Source organism: Acomys minous, assembly GCF_964271855.1.
Source record: "Acomys minous genome assembly, chromosome: 5".
In the NCBI taxonomy this organism is placed as follows: Eukaryota; Metazoa; Chordata; class Mammalia; order Rodentia; family Muridae; genus Acomys; species Acomys minous.
Window position 1 is genome coordinate 78,822,812 of NC_140494.1, and position 17,351 is coordinate 78,840,162.

The window sequence follows — 17,351 nt, forward strand, 5'->3', positions numbered from 1 at the left end:
TCCTTCCTACTTTAACAGACAAAGCACACAGCCAGAACTTCTCTCCTCCTTCATGCTTCTCCACATAAGTAACTGTCTGATATGTTCATCACAAAAGTCTGATTCACTTACAGCTTTGGTAATCCACCTTTTAAATGTAGTACAAGTGTCCCTAATTTGAACAGATCGGGGCCAGGTCGACCAGAAATTAGTTAGAATCACTGAGTATTTAAAAATAAATGCAGCTTTATTACTTTAAATTACATCCAGTGATTCAACATCAGCTAAGTATTTCTTTGGGGTCCTCAGAGGCTTGCTCTAATGAACACGCCAGGCTGATCCGTAATTAGACGATCACTCGCAGAGAGTACACGTATGTACTTCTGAGCTGATCAAGGTTGCCCGGAAGTGGCCTTTACTCAGAATTTAAAGCATTCCTTTTCTATCTGGCCAACAGTTACATTTTACTCATTTCCTGGAGGAAATGCATTTTCAAAGGAAAGGTAAGGATTAATTTCTCAGAATGGTCATTAAGCTCCGGATAGTAGAGCCCAGCTGGCAGATTCTGGAAAGCGTGTCTCTGAATTATACTGCAGAATTTAGGTGGTGCGAAGCGCATTTTAAAAACTAAGTGTCTCCGACATTGTAGAATGCATTGGGATTGAATAAACTTGAAAGTACAAAAGGATAAAGTAAAATAGACAAATTAGATATGACTATAGGGTCCCTACTAACGGTGTAAGTGCTTTAAAAAACATAGTTACTGGTATGTGTATGTGTGTGTATACATGTGTGCATATGTGTGTGAACATGCCTGTGGAGACGAGAGTTTGATATCAGGTGTCTTCCTTCATCCCTTTCCATCTTTAGTTTTTGTGAGGGCCCCTGTATCTCACTGAACCCCCGAAGCACACTAGTTTGGCGAAGCTGGCTGGCTGATGAGTCCCAGGAAATCCTAGCACTAGGATTACAAGTTCATGCCACCGTACCCAGTGCGCTACACTCACTTTACCTACTAAGTCAGCCACTCTATGGGGAAGCCAGCCGTGTATCCATGTAGTCTAACGAACTGCACGCTGGGTTGTTTCCTTAGGATAACAAGTGGGGTAGAGAGGGCTCTTTGAACAGTCTCACTTACGTGACACCTGTGAGGCCGGCTTTACAGCTGCAGACGAAGGTGTTTCCTATGGGGTCACAGGATCCTCCGTTCCGGCAAGGGTTGGGGAAGCAGGCTGTGATCTCTGATTCACAGTTTCTCCCAGTGAACTGTGAGAGACAGGAACACTGATAGCCTGGAGGAAAGAGAGGGCCTCATGAGCTGGTGATGCCTCAGTGATGCGCGTCCTTGGATTCAGCTGTGACAGGCCCTCCCAGTCAGCACGTGGGCTGTGTGCCATAAAACCACCAGGGTATAGTTTGTCTTCCATGTACGTCCTCAAAAAATTCACCTAATTGTCCCTATTTTAAAGAATGCTAGTGATATGGTCAGAGGCCCCAGGAGTAAAGTGCAGGATGGCAAGGAAGATGGCTGTGTATTGTCTATCACCCTTCTGCAAATGGTGACAGCTCCAGATGGGAGAAGTCATGGGCGCCGTGCTCCATCCTGCCCTGAGCTCTAAGCAAGGCCAAGTCAACTCAACTGAAACCTCAAGCCCCGCCCCCTCATAATCCCGACTCAGAGGCTCAAATTTGCATCTCTTTCATGTTCTATTCATGAGCCTGTCATGCAAAAATAGGCACCGATGTCTGCAAGGCAGACAGCATTAACTATCAGACGGACGAAGACTCTCAGAGCGTTACACGTGTCTCAGGGTGGAGAGGATACACTAATACGGCTGGTCCCTTTCTTATTCTTAAAGAAATTCCTGTTGTCCTTAGAGTTAGATACACACTTAGTAAATGAAGGATGTTTCCCAAGTTTTGCTTTGTCAATCATAGTATTTATACTGCTGTAGAAACAATCTAGACATCTTTTTTAGTGTTTTAGCATTTCCTTCTGTGGAATGCTGATATTTTGTGATTGTTTCTAATATAATTTTCTGGTGGCTTTCAATAATGTCTTTTATTTCAAAACGTTAATCACACCACACATGGGCAGTCTTCTATGGCCCTTGCTCCCAATATATTCTAATATTTTTAATGTTAATTAAACAAACAGCATTTTATTATTGTAATTAACTGTGATATGCTATTTGTAGCTAGTCACCTAGTGAATTGTGACTTTTATTTTATACATACCTTTGTCTTTAAAAAAAGGCGAAAGATGAATATTTCTTTTTCTGAATACTTATTTAAATTCATCCCCAGACTTTTCACTAAGTAGGACTCCCTATGCTGAGCTGCACACAGTGGCTCAGATTTTCACTTGCTGAGGAGGTCTTGTGGATGCCTCTGGGGGTTCCACCTTGAACGGCTGACCTCCTCTCCAGCTCGCCTGCATACCTGTGTTAAAGATCAGTTTCTGGATACATCCGGCTTATTCTCTCTTTCATTTCGAGATTCTATAATTGCTTCCTATGGGAAGAGGTTGTAGGAGGCACGTTTTATGAGAATTCGTATTGTTAAATCTAAAACCTCATTGAAAGTTAGATTACATCAGGAAATTGAAGCAATCTTCTCCATTCTGTTGTTTTTGGGAAATCCAAAGGCTCTGAAGCTTGCAAGAGACCAGATTTTTCCCCTCCCCAATATGTGAGAAGGCCATACTTTTAGAATTTCATGATAATTAACCATGTTGTGATTTAGCATGACCTTCTTCTAGCCAGCGTTGGATCCTCAGTTGGCTCTGTAAAATTGTGAGTTTTCTTGTATCATTTTATTGGTGATTTTCCTTTGTTTTCTCTTCTCTTTTCCTGGCACTTTTCCCTATTTGAATCTGGGAGTTAGACCTTCCCGGAACTCTTTATCTTGCCTATGCTCTTAAATCCTCACTTCTTGCTTGATTTCTGCAGTTTCTCACTTAGAATTGTTTTTGAGACTGACGGATACTGTCATCTTTCAAGAACTCTTTTCTTTGTCATGAAATCACTCCCCCCCTTTTCTTTCGGCTAATGTGGAACAGTATTGGCTAATGCCTACTATGGCTAAAGCCTCTTCTCTTCTCTCCCAAGGGTATGAATAATTCATGGTGTCTTTCTGCCTGTGTAATTTCTCCTGATTTTAAAAAATCTCCATGACAAGCTACTTTGTGTTTCAGGCTAGCTAGACCACTGTGCCTTGCCATTTAAACACTGGTCTCAATGTTTAGGTATTTGTGCATGTATCAATATTTACAGTCAGTCATTACTCTCCATAATACGTGTGGGCCCAAGAAGAACTTTTACCTGAAAATCAACACCAAGAGAAATTTTGCCCATTTCTAGAAGCCAACTGGATAATCATTTCAATACTGCAAAACCAGCTCTTACGTGGATTTCCGGCCACTAGCTTGACCTACAAACTTTAGACTTGCTAGCTCCAGATCACATTTAGCTAAACCCATAAGATTAAATCTCTTTTTCATTCCCTTTCTATGTATATGTGGATATATGCACTCATGTGTGTGTGCGCGCATGTGTGCATGTTGTGTGTGTGTGTGTGTGTGTGTATGTGTGTGTGTGTGTGTGTGTGTGACAGAGAGAGGGAGAAGGAGAGGGAGACTATGACAGATTTCTTCCTGTTGATTCTGCTTCTCTAGAGAACTCTAACACATTATCTTCCAAACTACACAACCATGATCTTGTTCAGATGACTGACGTCCTGTCTTCGAAAGACTGACCAGCTACACGGCAGGTGGAGGGGTGCGGGTGTCTGCTCACAGCGATGGGGGTTTGGCAGGCGGTTATTAAAGTACTGGTAGAACGGCTAGAAACAGGATGACCACAGAAATCAGTAAACACTGTAAGCCAGGGCCTCCATTTCAGTAGGCACGGACACAGCACATAGCTAGAGAAGAATCTATGATAAGCACCAGAGGTGCAAGCCCAGAAACTCTGGGTATAGCCAAGGAAACCTAACTCTAGAGAGGGCAGTACTTCCGCATGGTCACAGAGCTGGATGGACTGGCACTCAGGCCGGGCAGTGTTCTTCTGACCTGTGTTTAATGCCATCTCCCTGAGTACATCTCTGTCTAAGATCTACGTTGTGATCTCAGACCCATAAGACAAAGGAGAAGAGGGCCCTGGGAACAAATCTGCTTTCAAATGTTTAATTTTGGTGGAGGATTTTTGATAAACAATGAGGGGATAACTATTGGGTTAAAATACTCAGCTTTTTAGTAAATAATGATATCTATTATTCCTCCTCTATGAAAGCCTTGCTTATCAAAATTAACCTATTACTACCTGGTGTTATAATCTCATTTTTCTGCCACAGAACCTATTATTAATAATTTTTATATCAACAAGTCTGCCATAATAAACTCAAGTGATCTAGTAATTTAGTGTTTTAAAATTCACTTCAAGTCACTCAACAGAGGCTCACAATGATTCTAGGAGGGGCAGGGGTCTCACTAAAACATTCCCCCGCAGGGAATTGGAGAACCATGAGGTTGTTCAATTGAGTCTGAACCAGACTTCCCGAGTCTCAGAACTTTCTATAATACCGTATGGATTCTAGAAATTATCATTGAATGAGACTAATGACGTGCCAAGAATTGTGTTAATTTCACATAGTTCTCCAGTGGGGCAGAAGTAAGACAGACAAGAATAGATATTCCTCCTGGGAGCCAAAATATAATTAGAAGAACATAGTCATGTATGTTCTGTTCTTCCCAAGAATTCCCTTATGTTATTATCATACACACACACACACACACACACACACACACACACACAGAGAGAGAGAGAGAGAGATGCACAACACTCTTACACACATATAAACATACATACATATATACTTACACATATGCAAACACATACCAGCACATAGACATACCTACATATGCACATATCAACACATACATATGCACAACTATACCTACATATACTAATACATTTACACACATGCACATACCTATACACACACAGTGCTAGAGATATCCAGAAAGCATCAAATGATCATAAATATTATCTAATACTGTCACAAATATAAAAGAAAATTATTCATTGTATAATTTCTCAAAGTCTGAATAAAAGTTAATTTTGGTGGAGAGGTATGAAAGAAGTAACAAAATCACTAACCAGAATAAGAGCTTATCATATGACTAGGAAAAGTTCTAAGTTCTTTCTATGACTTGTATTTCATGTGCTTCTTATAACAACTGCATGCATTATATCTCTAAATAGCAACTATTATCATGGCTACCTTACAAATGAGGGAACAGGAGCTTAGGTAAGATGATTCTTTTATGGTTATCGAAGCCAGTGAGCAGATGGTCTATGTAGCACTTTTAAGCTTGTACAAGGGAAATGACCCTAGCAGCACTAAAATATGTGTACGAAAAAAGCCACAGCTTCTTTCCCGTCAAATCTTGGTGACATGGGAAGTGTATTTTTAAGCCTTGCCTCCAAATCTGTGTTCCTGTTTACACTCCCAGTTATAGCCCATGCAGATGGTTTTGAAACCTGCACCCAGACAAACTTAAAGTGCTTCTCCTTCCCTCACTCAATGAAGAACATCGCAAAGCCTATTAAACGCAAAAAATAGAATTGGAACAAGCAATTATGGAGCAAATTTGGGCAGTGTAGCAAATAATCAAGACAATTCCTGCCTTATTCCTTTACTTAGGGATTTTTTTGGACCCAGTTCACTCAGGCAATTGCCTCAACCTTTTGTTCTGCTCATCAGGATAAAAGGTGAGGGGAGCAGCATTCTCTGGGTCCACAGTCTTGACAAGGAAACAGTGTCCACTGTACAGAAGTGGAAATATCGACAGACACACATAAAGCACCCGAGGCCTAGAGCATCATCTGCTGTCATGCTGGCTGACTTATAGAACGGTCATGACTTGGGAGGGCACCTGGGTGTGGTGAGGAACTGGGTCCAAGCCTGAGTCCTGTCTGCTGCCCATCCACTGCATGTGGCCATACCCAAGATGCTGGACTTCTGAGAACCTCTTTCCTTTCTCTGGTCAATTACATTCGGGAATGCTCATGTCAAAGAGAACAAGTCTCCTAGATTCCAGAAGTCAATGTGGTGTAAAGGTACCGGGTGCTCTAGTGTTATATTGTAATTACTGCAGAGTCTAAAGTCACTTTCATCCCTCTGTGGCTTATAAACCCAATCACCGCAGGCTAAGGAACTAGCTCTGTCAGTCAAGCATTTGTCTCACAACACATGAGGACTTGAGTTCTTTCTGATGCCCAGAACCACTGCTGATAAAGAACTCCTAGGATTTCCCCCAGTGGCCATGGTTCTCAATGTGCCTTGTTAAGACAGAGATGCCTGAACTCCTGTAGATTCTGATGCTTGGGGGCTGTGTCTCTTCCCCAACACCCTTGAAATTTTCTTGGCAAAACGTTCAGGAGTTTGCAAATATAACTTGATTACCCAGCAGAGGGTTCTTCTGAAGTGGACAACAAAGAACAGAAACAAGCAAGTAGGTCTTCTTTTAAAATAAACAATGAAGAGACTCTTCAACAGAAAAACCTCATTCTAATGAGTTCCTTGGGTGACTTGATGCATTGCAGAGCTGGGAAACTTTATCTACAATACAGAGGGAAGTGGGAGCTAGAAAGTCTTCCCGCTTCCATGGTGACTCAGAGGCAGAAGGTAAAGTCATAACCCTATCTAGGGAGCTTGTTGAGGTACAGAGTATATCATCCGGTGCAGGTGGGATCTGTGGTGCATCTTTCTAGCATCCTCAATGATGGTGTAACCTGTCCCTGAGACACACTTGAGTATAGAACGGAGTAAAACTCTGGCTTCTCACTTTCCCAGGCATGGATGCTAGACCTCTTACTTAACTTGTCTGCCTTGTTTAGTCTGTAAAATGGGAGAGGATAGCAGAAGGGAAGAATAGTCCCAGAATATTGAAATAGCAAATGTCTCTGTATATAAACATTTTCAAGGGAAGCAATATTCTAGTACGATGTGCACCCAAGCTAGTATCTCTGCCTACTGAAAACTCACCACTGTTCCTTCAGGATTTAAGTTTCCAGGTTCGTGCAAAGCTGTCTGAGTGATTGCTTCTGGCCTGGCCGCAGCATGGCTTGCTTAGCCAGATTACAACCTAGTTTCCACTGTGTTTTCCTTTAATTGTCTTGACTTACACATCATGAGGCATGGAGAATTGAGCATGCCTTAGTCAGAATGTGGGTGCTCTATGGTCTGAAAATACAAGGGTCAGATGGGGTCCCAGCCACTTCTTCCCCATGGTGATTGCTGTTTCCAGGTCACCATTGTGAAATATATATAATTTTAAGGCATTCCCAAGGGGGAGTCTTCTTTTTGTGGTTGATTTATAAGAGTCACATTACAATTTAGGCCTCTGTGCTTTGACTTCACTTGGGTCCCTGAGGGTTGCTTCTTGGGCAGGAAGAATTAGAAGGCTGGTCAGAGTTGCTGACTGTACCATTCCAGGCTAGTAGATGCAACTCTTTGGTCCTTGTGCCAAGGCTTTGGTTGGGTTTGGGGTAGTTGGGGAAGGAATCCTGAAGACGATACTTCTTGCTGTGCATTGCCTGCTCTCAAGATTAGTAATGCTCTGGGACAATGTGCCATAGTTTAAGAATGGAGTCTGTTGTCAGGAGACCCAACAACCAGCCCTCCAGCATTATTCTGTGGTCAACAGGATGACGATGGTAAATCATGTCTTGGTAATTTTACAGTGATCCACAGGAGAGAGTTAAAGAAAAAAACAGGCTGATGTTCAAATAAACTCTGCTGCTAGATTGTCATGTGCAAGGGCCTCCCTCTAAGAACCTCAGTTTACTTCCTTAACTCAAATATCCTCTGGGAATAAATACTGCATGCATTCTACCTTTTGACCTGGCAGTGCAAGACTGTGGCCCTGTGATTGGACCTCTCTGGAAACCTGAAGGAATTCATGAGGACGTGGCTATACTTGATTGCACAGTTCTTTTAAAGAAGGTGTTTCTTTGAGCAACTTTAAAAGTTCCATAAGTAGGAAGTAGTGGCCTGATTTTTGGCCCATTCCTTTCTTGTATCCCAGCCTCCTAATTTGGTAAAACAGGTTTTGTTTTTGTTTTTTTGACTAGGGAAGACAAGGACATGACAAAAATGCCCATGATAGGTGTTGGAGAGCTGGCTCAGTGGTTAAGAGCACTGACTGCTCTCCCAGAGGACCCAAGTTCTATTCCCACCATCTACATGGCAGCGAATAACTTCCTGTAACTCTAGTTCCAGAGGGTCTGATGCTCTCTTCTGGCCTTTTTGGCTACTTGGCATGCATGTGGTACACAGACATATATGTAGCCAAAACAGCCATACAAACACACACACACACACACACACACACAAACCCAAACCCAAAACCAAAATATTTTAAAATGCCCATGGTATTAGTAGAAGACGGAGATTAGAAACTAGTCCCTTGTTTGAGGCCAAGGCCTCATCTTTACATCAAGGAAGCCTATAGGTGCCCCTCCCACAGCAGAAGAGGAGTCCCGCGTCTCTGGCTCCACCGTATGCCACAGAAGACCTCTGACATCTGTTAGGAGGGCCTTGCTCCACCTGGAGCCATGCTTGCAGAACCAGAGTCTCTGGTTTAGAGTGGCTTGGAGCGATGGCTGCCCTTGTGGGGCCTGGCCTCCTCCCATGGGCAGGGAAGTGGTGACACAAATGGGGGTGAGGGAGGACGCACTGGCCATTTTAGGAAAGCATCCCCTCTTATGTGCAAAGAAAAGAATGGAGCTAAAAGAGGCTACATTGCCTTGGAAGGAAGAGAACCCACTGAGGAGCCCAGAGTTAAGAAGGAAGGACCAGCACGGAAGAAAATAGAGCTTCGGGGTACAAAGAAAGATGGTTTGCACAATATACAGGCAAGTCCGATCATTAGGGAGGGTCAGGTATAGGAAGAAGTAGAGGGACTATTTAGGTCTCTGGGTGGAACACAGGCGGCCTTGGTTTTGATGCCCAGTGCACATACACTGAGTGTGGAATGCATGCCTGGAATCCCAGGGCTCAGGAGGCAGAGGCAGGAAGATCAGAAATCTAAGGCCGTCCTTGGTTACACATTAAGTTTGAGGCTTTCTTAGGATATATGAGACTCTGACCCAACAAAACAGAAAAAAAAAAAAAAAAAAAAAAAAAAAAAGAAAAAAAAACCCAGGAAGAAAACTGGTGTTTCTTAGAGGGGCCCTAGAGCGACTTATATAACATATCTGCTCCGCATACTTAGCTCACATATTTCATGGCAGTTAAAATGCACCCTGCTGAGCCAGATTCCAGTCTTTCCCCTTTGTTCAGTGACTATCATTATTTTAAAGATAACCCTCTCTGAAAAACCATAGCTTTGCCAGGAAAAACAATGTCCTGGCATGGGTAAAGTATGTTATAATTTGTGGCTGCATACCCAGGATTTGACATGGCATGGTGTTCCATTGCAACCCAATTTAATTATATGCCCTTTCACATATTGTCAGTGGCTCACACTGGTAGAGTATTTTTGCCTCACGAAAAACTGTCCATGATTTGTCATGAGGGGCTGCTTTACAGAGCAGCTAGTTGAGAGCCACTGCCCATCATTCGGGAATTATGGCACCATAACCAGCCTTTATTTACATATACTGCTGAGACAGTAAAAACAGCAAATAGATATCTTAAATTGAGACAGTAGAAATTTCCCCCAGGGCACTGGGCCCTCATTGTGACAGTGACATATGTGAGTCTGAACAACTTTGCTGTCTGTGTTCCTGCACCACACCATTCCACGGACAGTTTATAACGTCCTAATATTAAAATGGACTCTAAATTCAGTGTTGGGCTGCAGGACAAGTGGATGCTAATGCTGAGCAGAATCTCAAGTGATTGTGAAGAAGGCTTAAATCCGCTAATCTGATGGCTGCTGAGTAGCTCTGCGAAAAGGGGCTGGAGGGACCAGCCAGTGTTGCAGAGAAGGGGCAAAAGCCCAGCCACAGGGAGGGAAGCCTGATAGATGATCTCCACACAGACCCACACCTAGGTGGAGCCGGGAGTCTTAAACCTCAGGTTCCTGGGCCTTAAACAACTGTAGAAATGTGCCATGGACCTGTCCCTTCCCTTTCCCTGCCGCATCTCTTCCCTGCTCCCTCCCCTTGAGGATGCACCTGGGGAAGAAATGGCTAGAGAAGAGCACCGTGCTGCCCTTGACTGCATTCCCCCCCTCCCCGAGGTTCTCTGCATATTTCACTTTTTTGTATTGCGTGTATTCGTGCATGTGTGAGCTCGTGTGCTCATGAATAATGGGAGGATGCAAAGGCCAAAGGACAACCTTGGAAACTGTTTCGCAGGCACTTCGCATCTTTTCTTTTGGAGACAGGGCCTTTTCCAGCATGGGACTCTGCAGATAGGCTATTAGACTGGCTGGCCATTGACCCCAGGGGTCACCTGGCCCCATCTTCCCACTGTTGGGGTTACACCTGCACATCACCATAACTAGCTTTAATCTACGGCTCCTAGAGATAAAATCAGATTCCCACACCTGCGAGGTAAGCACCAACTGGCTGAGGTATCCCCCAGCTCCCTCTCTTTGTTTTTCAAAAGCAGGCTCCAAACACCCTTGCTCTTAATTCTCTTTCCACAGAGGCAGGTTCACTGCCCCACCTACTTTTGTTACTGGTAAAATTATATCCACGCCCAGTTAACAGCTTCAGTCAGTGACATCAAGGCAGCCTTCTGCCATGACAGCGGGTGGCTCCTGACATCACACCTTATAGGGAGCTGAAGTCTGGAAGGATGTTGGGTGGGCAGGGAAGAGGTGGTCACATCTATAGTATGGCATCCAATTACTGGCTAACCTGCTGAACAGAGGATTCAGGTCTGAGCATGCATACAGGATGGGCTTGGGATGGGTTGTGGTGGGTGGAAGGGCGGGTGTGTGTGTGGGGGGAGGGGTTGCAGGAGAGCATCCTCTCTAGGAGGGTCCTGGAGAAGGTGGGAGGGGCTGGCTGTGAGGGTGCATACTATTGGTGCATGCCTCCCTCCCCTTAGGTGCCTGCAGAAATGTGCACTCACCACCAGAGGGCAGGTTGCTGCAGCTGCCCCCGTGCAGACAGGGGCTGCGTTGGCAAGCATCCGGGTAGAGCACACAGCCAAGCTTCAGTTCTGTCAGACCCACGACCTCAGCGAAGCTGCTGCGCTTGTTTTGGAGGGGCAGCTCGTTTTGATTGAGCACCACGGAGTCCAGGCAGCCCTGGAAGCCACCGAGAACTTGCGTGACGCGCGTGTCTGTCAGGCTGCGGATGTTATCCGCCTGCACCAGAGCACCGAAGAAGATGGCACTGTCTGTGTTTAGAGTCTGGAAGTACAGGGGTGCCCTGCGCCTCTCCACGTAACTGTCGTCCAGGGCCAGGCTGGTGAAGTTGCGATTGAGTTCCAAGAAGACCGAATGCCAGTTCCCATCGTTGACAGCACGGCTGGAGATGCCCAGGATCCCAGGGCCGCTGCCACAGTCCAGCTGGAACCACAGCTTGCCTTCCACAATCTGTGCAAGAAGAAATTCAGAGCCCCTATGAGTCTAGATCCGAGACGGTGTGGTCCCAATCGAGCAAGTGCTCCATTCAGCCTGCGGCTACACCTGTGTGAACTAAGCCTGCCAGTAAAACACAGGCCTGACACTTCTCAGAGTTTCCTATTCCCAACCATAGAAACGGCCAGGAAGCTCAAATGGCATTTGAGTAAGTTTCTATCTGTAGATTTCCCCCGCCCCCCACTTTAAGACCCATTGAGATACCTTGTTTGTTTCTGCACCCCTCCCTATCACAGGAATGATTTCCATGAAATCGATGATAGTCATTGGGTACTCGCCATGTGGTAGGCAAGAAGCTAAGCTAATCTATTCTGCCCATCTGGGGTTCACTAGCCTAGTGTGGGGGATGGTCACATGTTGACTGTACACACACACACACACACACACAAACACACACACACACACACAAACACACACTTATACTACCATATACGTTTGCAAGAGTGTGATGTGGGGAGAGAAGAGGTCAGATAGCAGCAAGGGCTTCCTGCTGCCCAACGTTGTGTGCAGCTTGGATGTTAAATTCTCTGTATTAAACATTGGTATAATTCTCCAGCCTGTCTTTTCTTATACTGTTCTCCACATAGACAAGAGACGTTCTTCGAGTCCAGACTTGGGTATTGTATACAGCAGGGGGCATGTCTAGCCTTTTGTCTTCCTTGTGCCACACTGTGTGTAGAACAATGTTCTTGGGCCACATAGTCCATTCATGGATGCCCAACTCATAGCCTACCTCATCATGGTTTGCAAAAGAACACAAACATTTATTCTGAATGGCACTGGGACATGATTTTGTCATCTATAAAAGTATGAAGTTCATACTTTAGGATTGTATAATTGAGTTACAAAGTAAAATTCACAGAAGGAAATCTAATAATAATTTAAGTAAGTTTATGCCTTTGTTGTTGGATTGCATTTATAACTATATTAGCATAGCATGTGCTGGCTGGGAGTTGGGCATCCCTGGCTTAGATTTTATACATATTCAGCAGCAGGACCTTCTGGTCAGCTCTTTGTACAGCTATTCCAATGTGTGATCAGGGTGCTGCAGGGGAGACCCGCCTGTTTGAGAAAGGGCATCTACTGCATCCCCTGGAGGCTACCACCAAGGAGCACTGCCCATAAGTGAGAACCATACCACTGAAGGGTCCTAGCTGGCAGAGAGCATGCGCAGGCTTCAGCGGCCGTGCAGACCTAGGCTTCCCTGCTCTTGTGGAATGGCCTTTGACCCTTGGTGCTCCCCTCTGGACTGTGTTTCTTAGGAATGCTATGTGGCATTAGGATTGGGTACTTGGGGCTAACTCTCCATGTAGCCAAGCTTATATTTGGCCACTAAGGAATTCACAGTATGGCACCGTGAGACAAAAGCCTCTAGATCTAGAAAATGATTTTGTGGAGTCCATTGTCTCAGATGTGTGTGTGTCGGGACGGTCTGTCTGTCTGTCCTGGGACGTGTTGACACCTGCAGCTCTCTGCATAGCACACACAGACACTTGTCAAGAGAAGAAAAGTAGAGAGAAAGGAGATGGAGATGACAAGCCAGCATGAACACACCTCCCATATCATCAGCAGCTAAAGAGGTAAAACACTAAGTGAATTTATAGAAATGAGCCACCCTGGTCTTTGTGTAGTGTGCTTCACTTGTGCATGAGCTTGTGCCTTCTTAGAGCACTTATCCACACAGAGATCCCGTTTCAGAAAGTTCCCAAAGCAAACAATCCCATGCCTCTGTGACTCCACGGATTTTCTCACCTGAAAGTCAAGCTCACAGATTCATGCCCCATAAACACTGGCATTGTGAGAGCATGGCAGAGCCAGAGAGTGCGGAAAAGCTGAGCTGAACTCCAGATCCCTGCTCTCCAGAAGAGCTGCATCTACCTCAAGTGGCTTTGGGTTTGGAGAACAGAGAGATGTGCACGGCTTCTGCCTCAGAAGGGCTGGCTACATCACACACAAAGTATGTACACACACACACACACACACACATGCATACACACACTGCTCAGTAATGTACATGCTTGGATATGAAAGGGCTGAAAACAAACATTTGTTGTCAGAGAGCTTTCACCTATAATCATATGCGGTTGCTGGTTTTTGTTGTTGTTTAGTAAAATAGACTGAATGGCTGTTGTAAATTACAGAAAATTTGCTCAGTGACAATGCATAGATAATACCCACATCTCTATGTGAGTGCAAGTAATAAAGTGATAGACTATGGCTTTGGGGACACCTTCCTCTGCAGCAGCCCATCTGCTGTTTTACCCCATGGCTGCAGAGCATTGTCTTTAGTCTGTCATGGAAAAATCTGCTGGTGAAAATGCAGTTCATCTAAGTTTCTAGGAAAGAGTGTTTAATTAACATATTATTTGGTTGATTCCCCTCCCCCATCAGTACCAATTGTCTCTGGATAATAACCAGAAAAACTGACATGAATCTGATTCACCTACCTATGCACATCAAAATTCTGCACGTAAGGAACTAAAAGTATCCCTGTGAGTACTGAGCACAGCTTAGACTGTTCTCTGCTCCACCCCCCTCCCCCACGTTAGAAAAAACAGCAGCAGCATTGCTAAGTGAAAGAAGCCAGTGGCCACAGTGTTCACATTTTCCTAAAGAAACATCACCTGCATCCTCATAATCCCAGGCATTCCGGACCATCAGGCTTGCTGCTCTGGCATTCTAGAATATCGGTGCCCAAAGGTACCCCACGGAAAGTTAATAATCATAGGAATGCTGTGCCAGGGAGATAAAAGAACACTTCCTTCCCTTTGAAGTATCTGAGCCATTTTCACACTGGAAAGCCATACTCTCATAGTAGTTAATTTTCCTCTGTCTACCAAGTTTTAAAGTCTTTTTCTTTGCAAAAGATGACACTTCTTCAAACTAAAGCACTGGGGAGACTTGCAGTGGACACTGGGGTGTATCTGAGCTGCAAGAAGTCCGTAGCCATCCTACTGAAATGGCTTATTGGTCAGGCAGTGGTGATTCTGTTCAATGCTATCCATGATTTTGAGAAAGATAGATACCCCTTTGTCATAAAATATCTACATTTTCAGAGTTGTGTAAAATCAATGGTGTGCTTGGACCAATTTTCAATGACCAGGAGATTAAGAAACAAGAAATCAGATCCATAAAAGTAACTTTCATAGGACAGTAGGATTTTGAGTAGAAACTGCTAAATTATGGGCCTCATCGCTTTGGAGTCCCCTGCATTTTTGGGTAAGTCCTTCCTCATCAGAAAGCTATCCCAGAACTCTCTCACAGACATATCTAGATGGGTGCCTCACCCGTCCCCATGTACTGCTAAATCTAATCAAGTTCTCAGTTAAGACCAATCATCACAAGAATCACTAAATGGTCTCTGGAAAGGATACCCTTCAATATTGTATCTTCAAAGCCACTTAATGGCTGTCTGCCACGGGGATGGGTACTTTCAAGAAAAAATAATCCTAGGAAGAGATGAAGAAATGGGCGGGTGTTCCGATCAGCCCTGAGACCTCTTCTTAACTCGTGAAGTGCCTCTAACAGGCTCACTTGGCACACACCCACACTCACTGTCTCCAAGCTCTGACTTGTTGAACACGTCAATTAGTGCCTCCAAGTCTCAGCCTCCTCCCAGGCAGACATGCGCACTCCTGCCGCTAGGAAGGGGCATAGGAATCAGAAATCAATGGTTACGTGACAGTACCCTGAAAACTTCTGCGGTGGCCCATAATTTGTGATGCCTGCCCATACAGCTTATGGACGTAGGTAGGCCACCAGCTCTGGGCTACCAAGCCATGTCTGAGAATCATCTGAATAGAAGCCCCATTGGCATGCCCCACTCCTGAATACTTCTTACAGATAGGAATATTTCTTTCTACATTAGCAACCAAGGTTTCTGTCTTCTTTCCAGCTGATGCTGAAAAGTTTGATACAAAGCTCTGAGCTGCCATGATTTCACCTTCTGTCTGTTCTGAAAACCAGGTACTTTGTTTTCAGTAGGCACAGAGGAGGCTTGGCTCCTTATACTCTTGCTTTGCTGCACAGAAACTCAGTATTGGGATTGTGCTCAACTAATGTATTTTCTCTGTTTTTTTTTTTTAAATCATGGTACTTTACTTTTTAAAACTTCATTAATTACATCGTAACCTTTTATTTTCATGTCAATGGTGCTTTAATCTTTATTGAGTTTGCGTGTTTATGGTAAGCCTCAAATCTCTTTTAGAAGCCAAGGAGGTAAGCGGAGGTAGAATGGCAAGTGCTTTTTTAGTGCAGGCAGGCTACAGTGACACTTTTGTCCATGAAAGTTTTTGTTTTTCCCGACCACCATGCAACTCTTCAACAGACGCCAAGGGATGCCCTTCGCCTCCTGATTGTCTTAAACACACGTTTACAGAACACACTCTGCCTGGGAAAGTGCTGTTTAAGCCAAGCATTTCAGTTCAGCGTTTGAAACAACGCACGAGGCACACAACTGCGCCTAAAGCCAATGAGACCACATGGCGTGCAAGGGTCAGAGTTCAGCAAGTCCCCTGTGAGGATGCTGCTGGCAGCATGCACACATGGACTGCCACAGTTCAGTACAGCTGCCTCCTGCTGTGGGCAAACGCGACAGGTGAGAAAGAAGAGAGAGGGATCGGTGATGGCCCACACCCCCAAGGCCTTCACAGAATGTCCCTTCAACTAGCAACCAGTCTTAGCTTATTTGATTTCATTCTTAGGTATTCAGTTGGGCAACTTCAGAAACACATTTGTTTCGTGAGGTGCTACATATGTGTATCATGAGTGCTAGCTACCTCAGAAGTTGATTCTTCTCTTCAGTCCCCAGACAGGTGCACCAGGAGCATACATGCCAGGGAAGGGCAGAAGGCAAGCTTCATTTTAGGATCAAGCCATCCTTATAAGACGTTCTGTATCCTCTCAAGTTTAGTGCAGTGTGGAGATTATCTAACAGAAAGTGCTGGTGTCACAGTAATCCGTCAGATCTTGCGAGAGGACAGGGGAAGCCAGAGACCCTGAGCCCTGGCACCTCTCAGAAGGTATGACTCCTCCCCACTAGATTCCTAGCTGTTCCTGTTCGATGGTCAGTTTCCACTAGGCAGGCTCTGAGACTTCTAAAGAGCCTGAACAATAGACTGAAATGAAAAACCCTGAGGACAGATCAGGGGAAGCATGCTTCTCTCATGCTCTCAAACCTGGAAGCTGGATCTTCATCCCCCAGACCCAAAAGGTGGATGTGCTCTATACATGCACGGGATGTGATCTGTGATAAATTGAGCTCGAGTGTCAAGAAGGAGAGCTGAGGGGAGCTTGGGGGTAAAGAGCATGGAGTGGGGTTCACTGCAGGGTGGGGTCAGGCATTGTCACTCAGTAGCTAAGCAACCTTGGGGGCCCATGTAAGACTCTCTGGATTGTTCTTCTTGACCAAGTAAGTGGGGAATAATATATCCATAGAAAAATCTATATTAAATTCAAAGTTAGAGAGATGCAGATGCAACTGTTAGTATTCTTAGTGTAATCACGCAGGCGCTAGAAGCCTGGAGCTGCATACAAATGCCAGATTTATTTTGAAGGAAACCTGGCTGCTTTAGGAGGACTTCTGAGGTCAGGAAATGATTTTCAAAAATTGGGTGACTTGAGTCATGGAAGCATACATGGAATATATGTGCTCAAGGTCACCAGGAAGTGTGGAGACAGCATGTGGTGGACAAGGACACAGTCAACCTGTTCATAGAGACATCTGCCCTAATGAAGTGTGGGGTGACTGGCGTATAAAGGAGGG

General features: G+C 44.7%; 1 protein-coding gene across 5 annotated transcripts in view; it reads right to left on the reverse strand.

Moving 5' to 3' along the window:
- Positions 1-17,351, reverse strand: part of FAT3 (FAT atypical cadherin 3) — a 603,907-nt gene that overhangs the window by 13,301 nt on the left and 573,255 nt on the right. For all 5 annotated transcript variants that reach the window (XM_084783571.1, XM_084783568.1, XM_084783572.1 and 2 more), the window contains 2 exons: positions 11,074-11,542; positions 1,118-1,271 (listed from right to left, as the gene is read on the reverse strand). In XM_084783571.1, the coding sequence (XP_084639697.1) occupies positions 1,118-1,271; positions 11,074-11,542 (623 nt within the window). The remainder of the gene's footprint in view (positions 1-1,117; positions 1,272-11,073; positions 11,543-17,351) is intronic.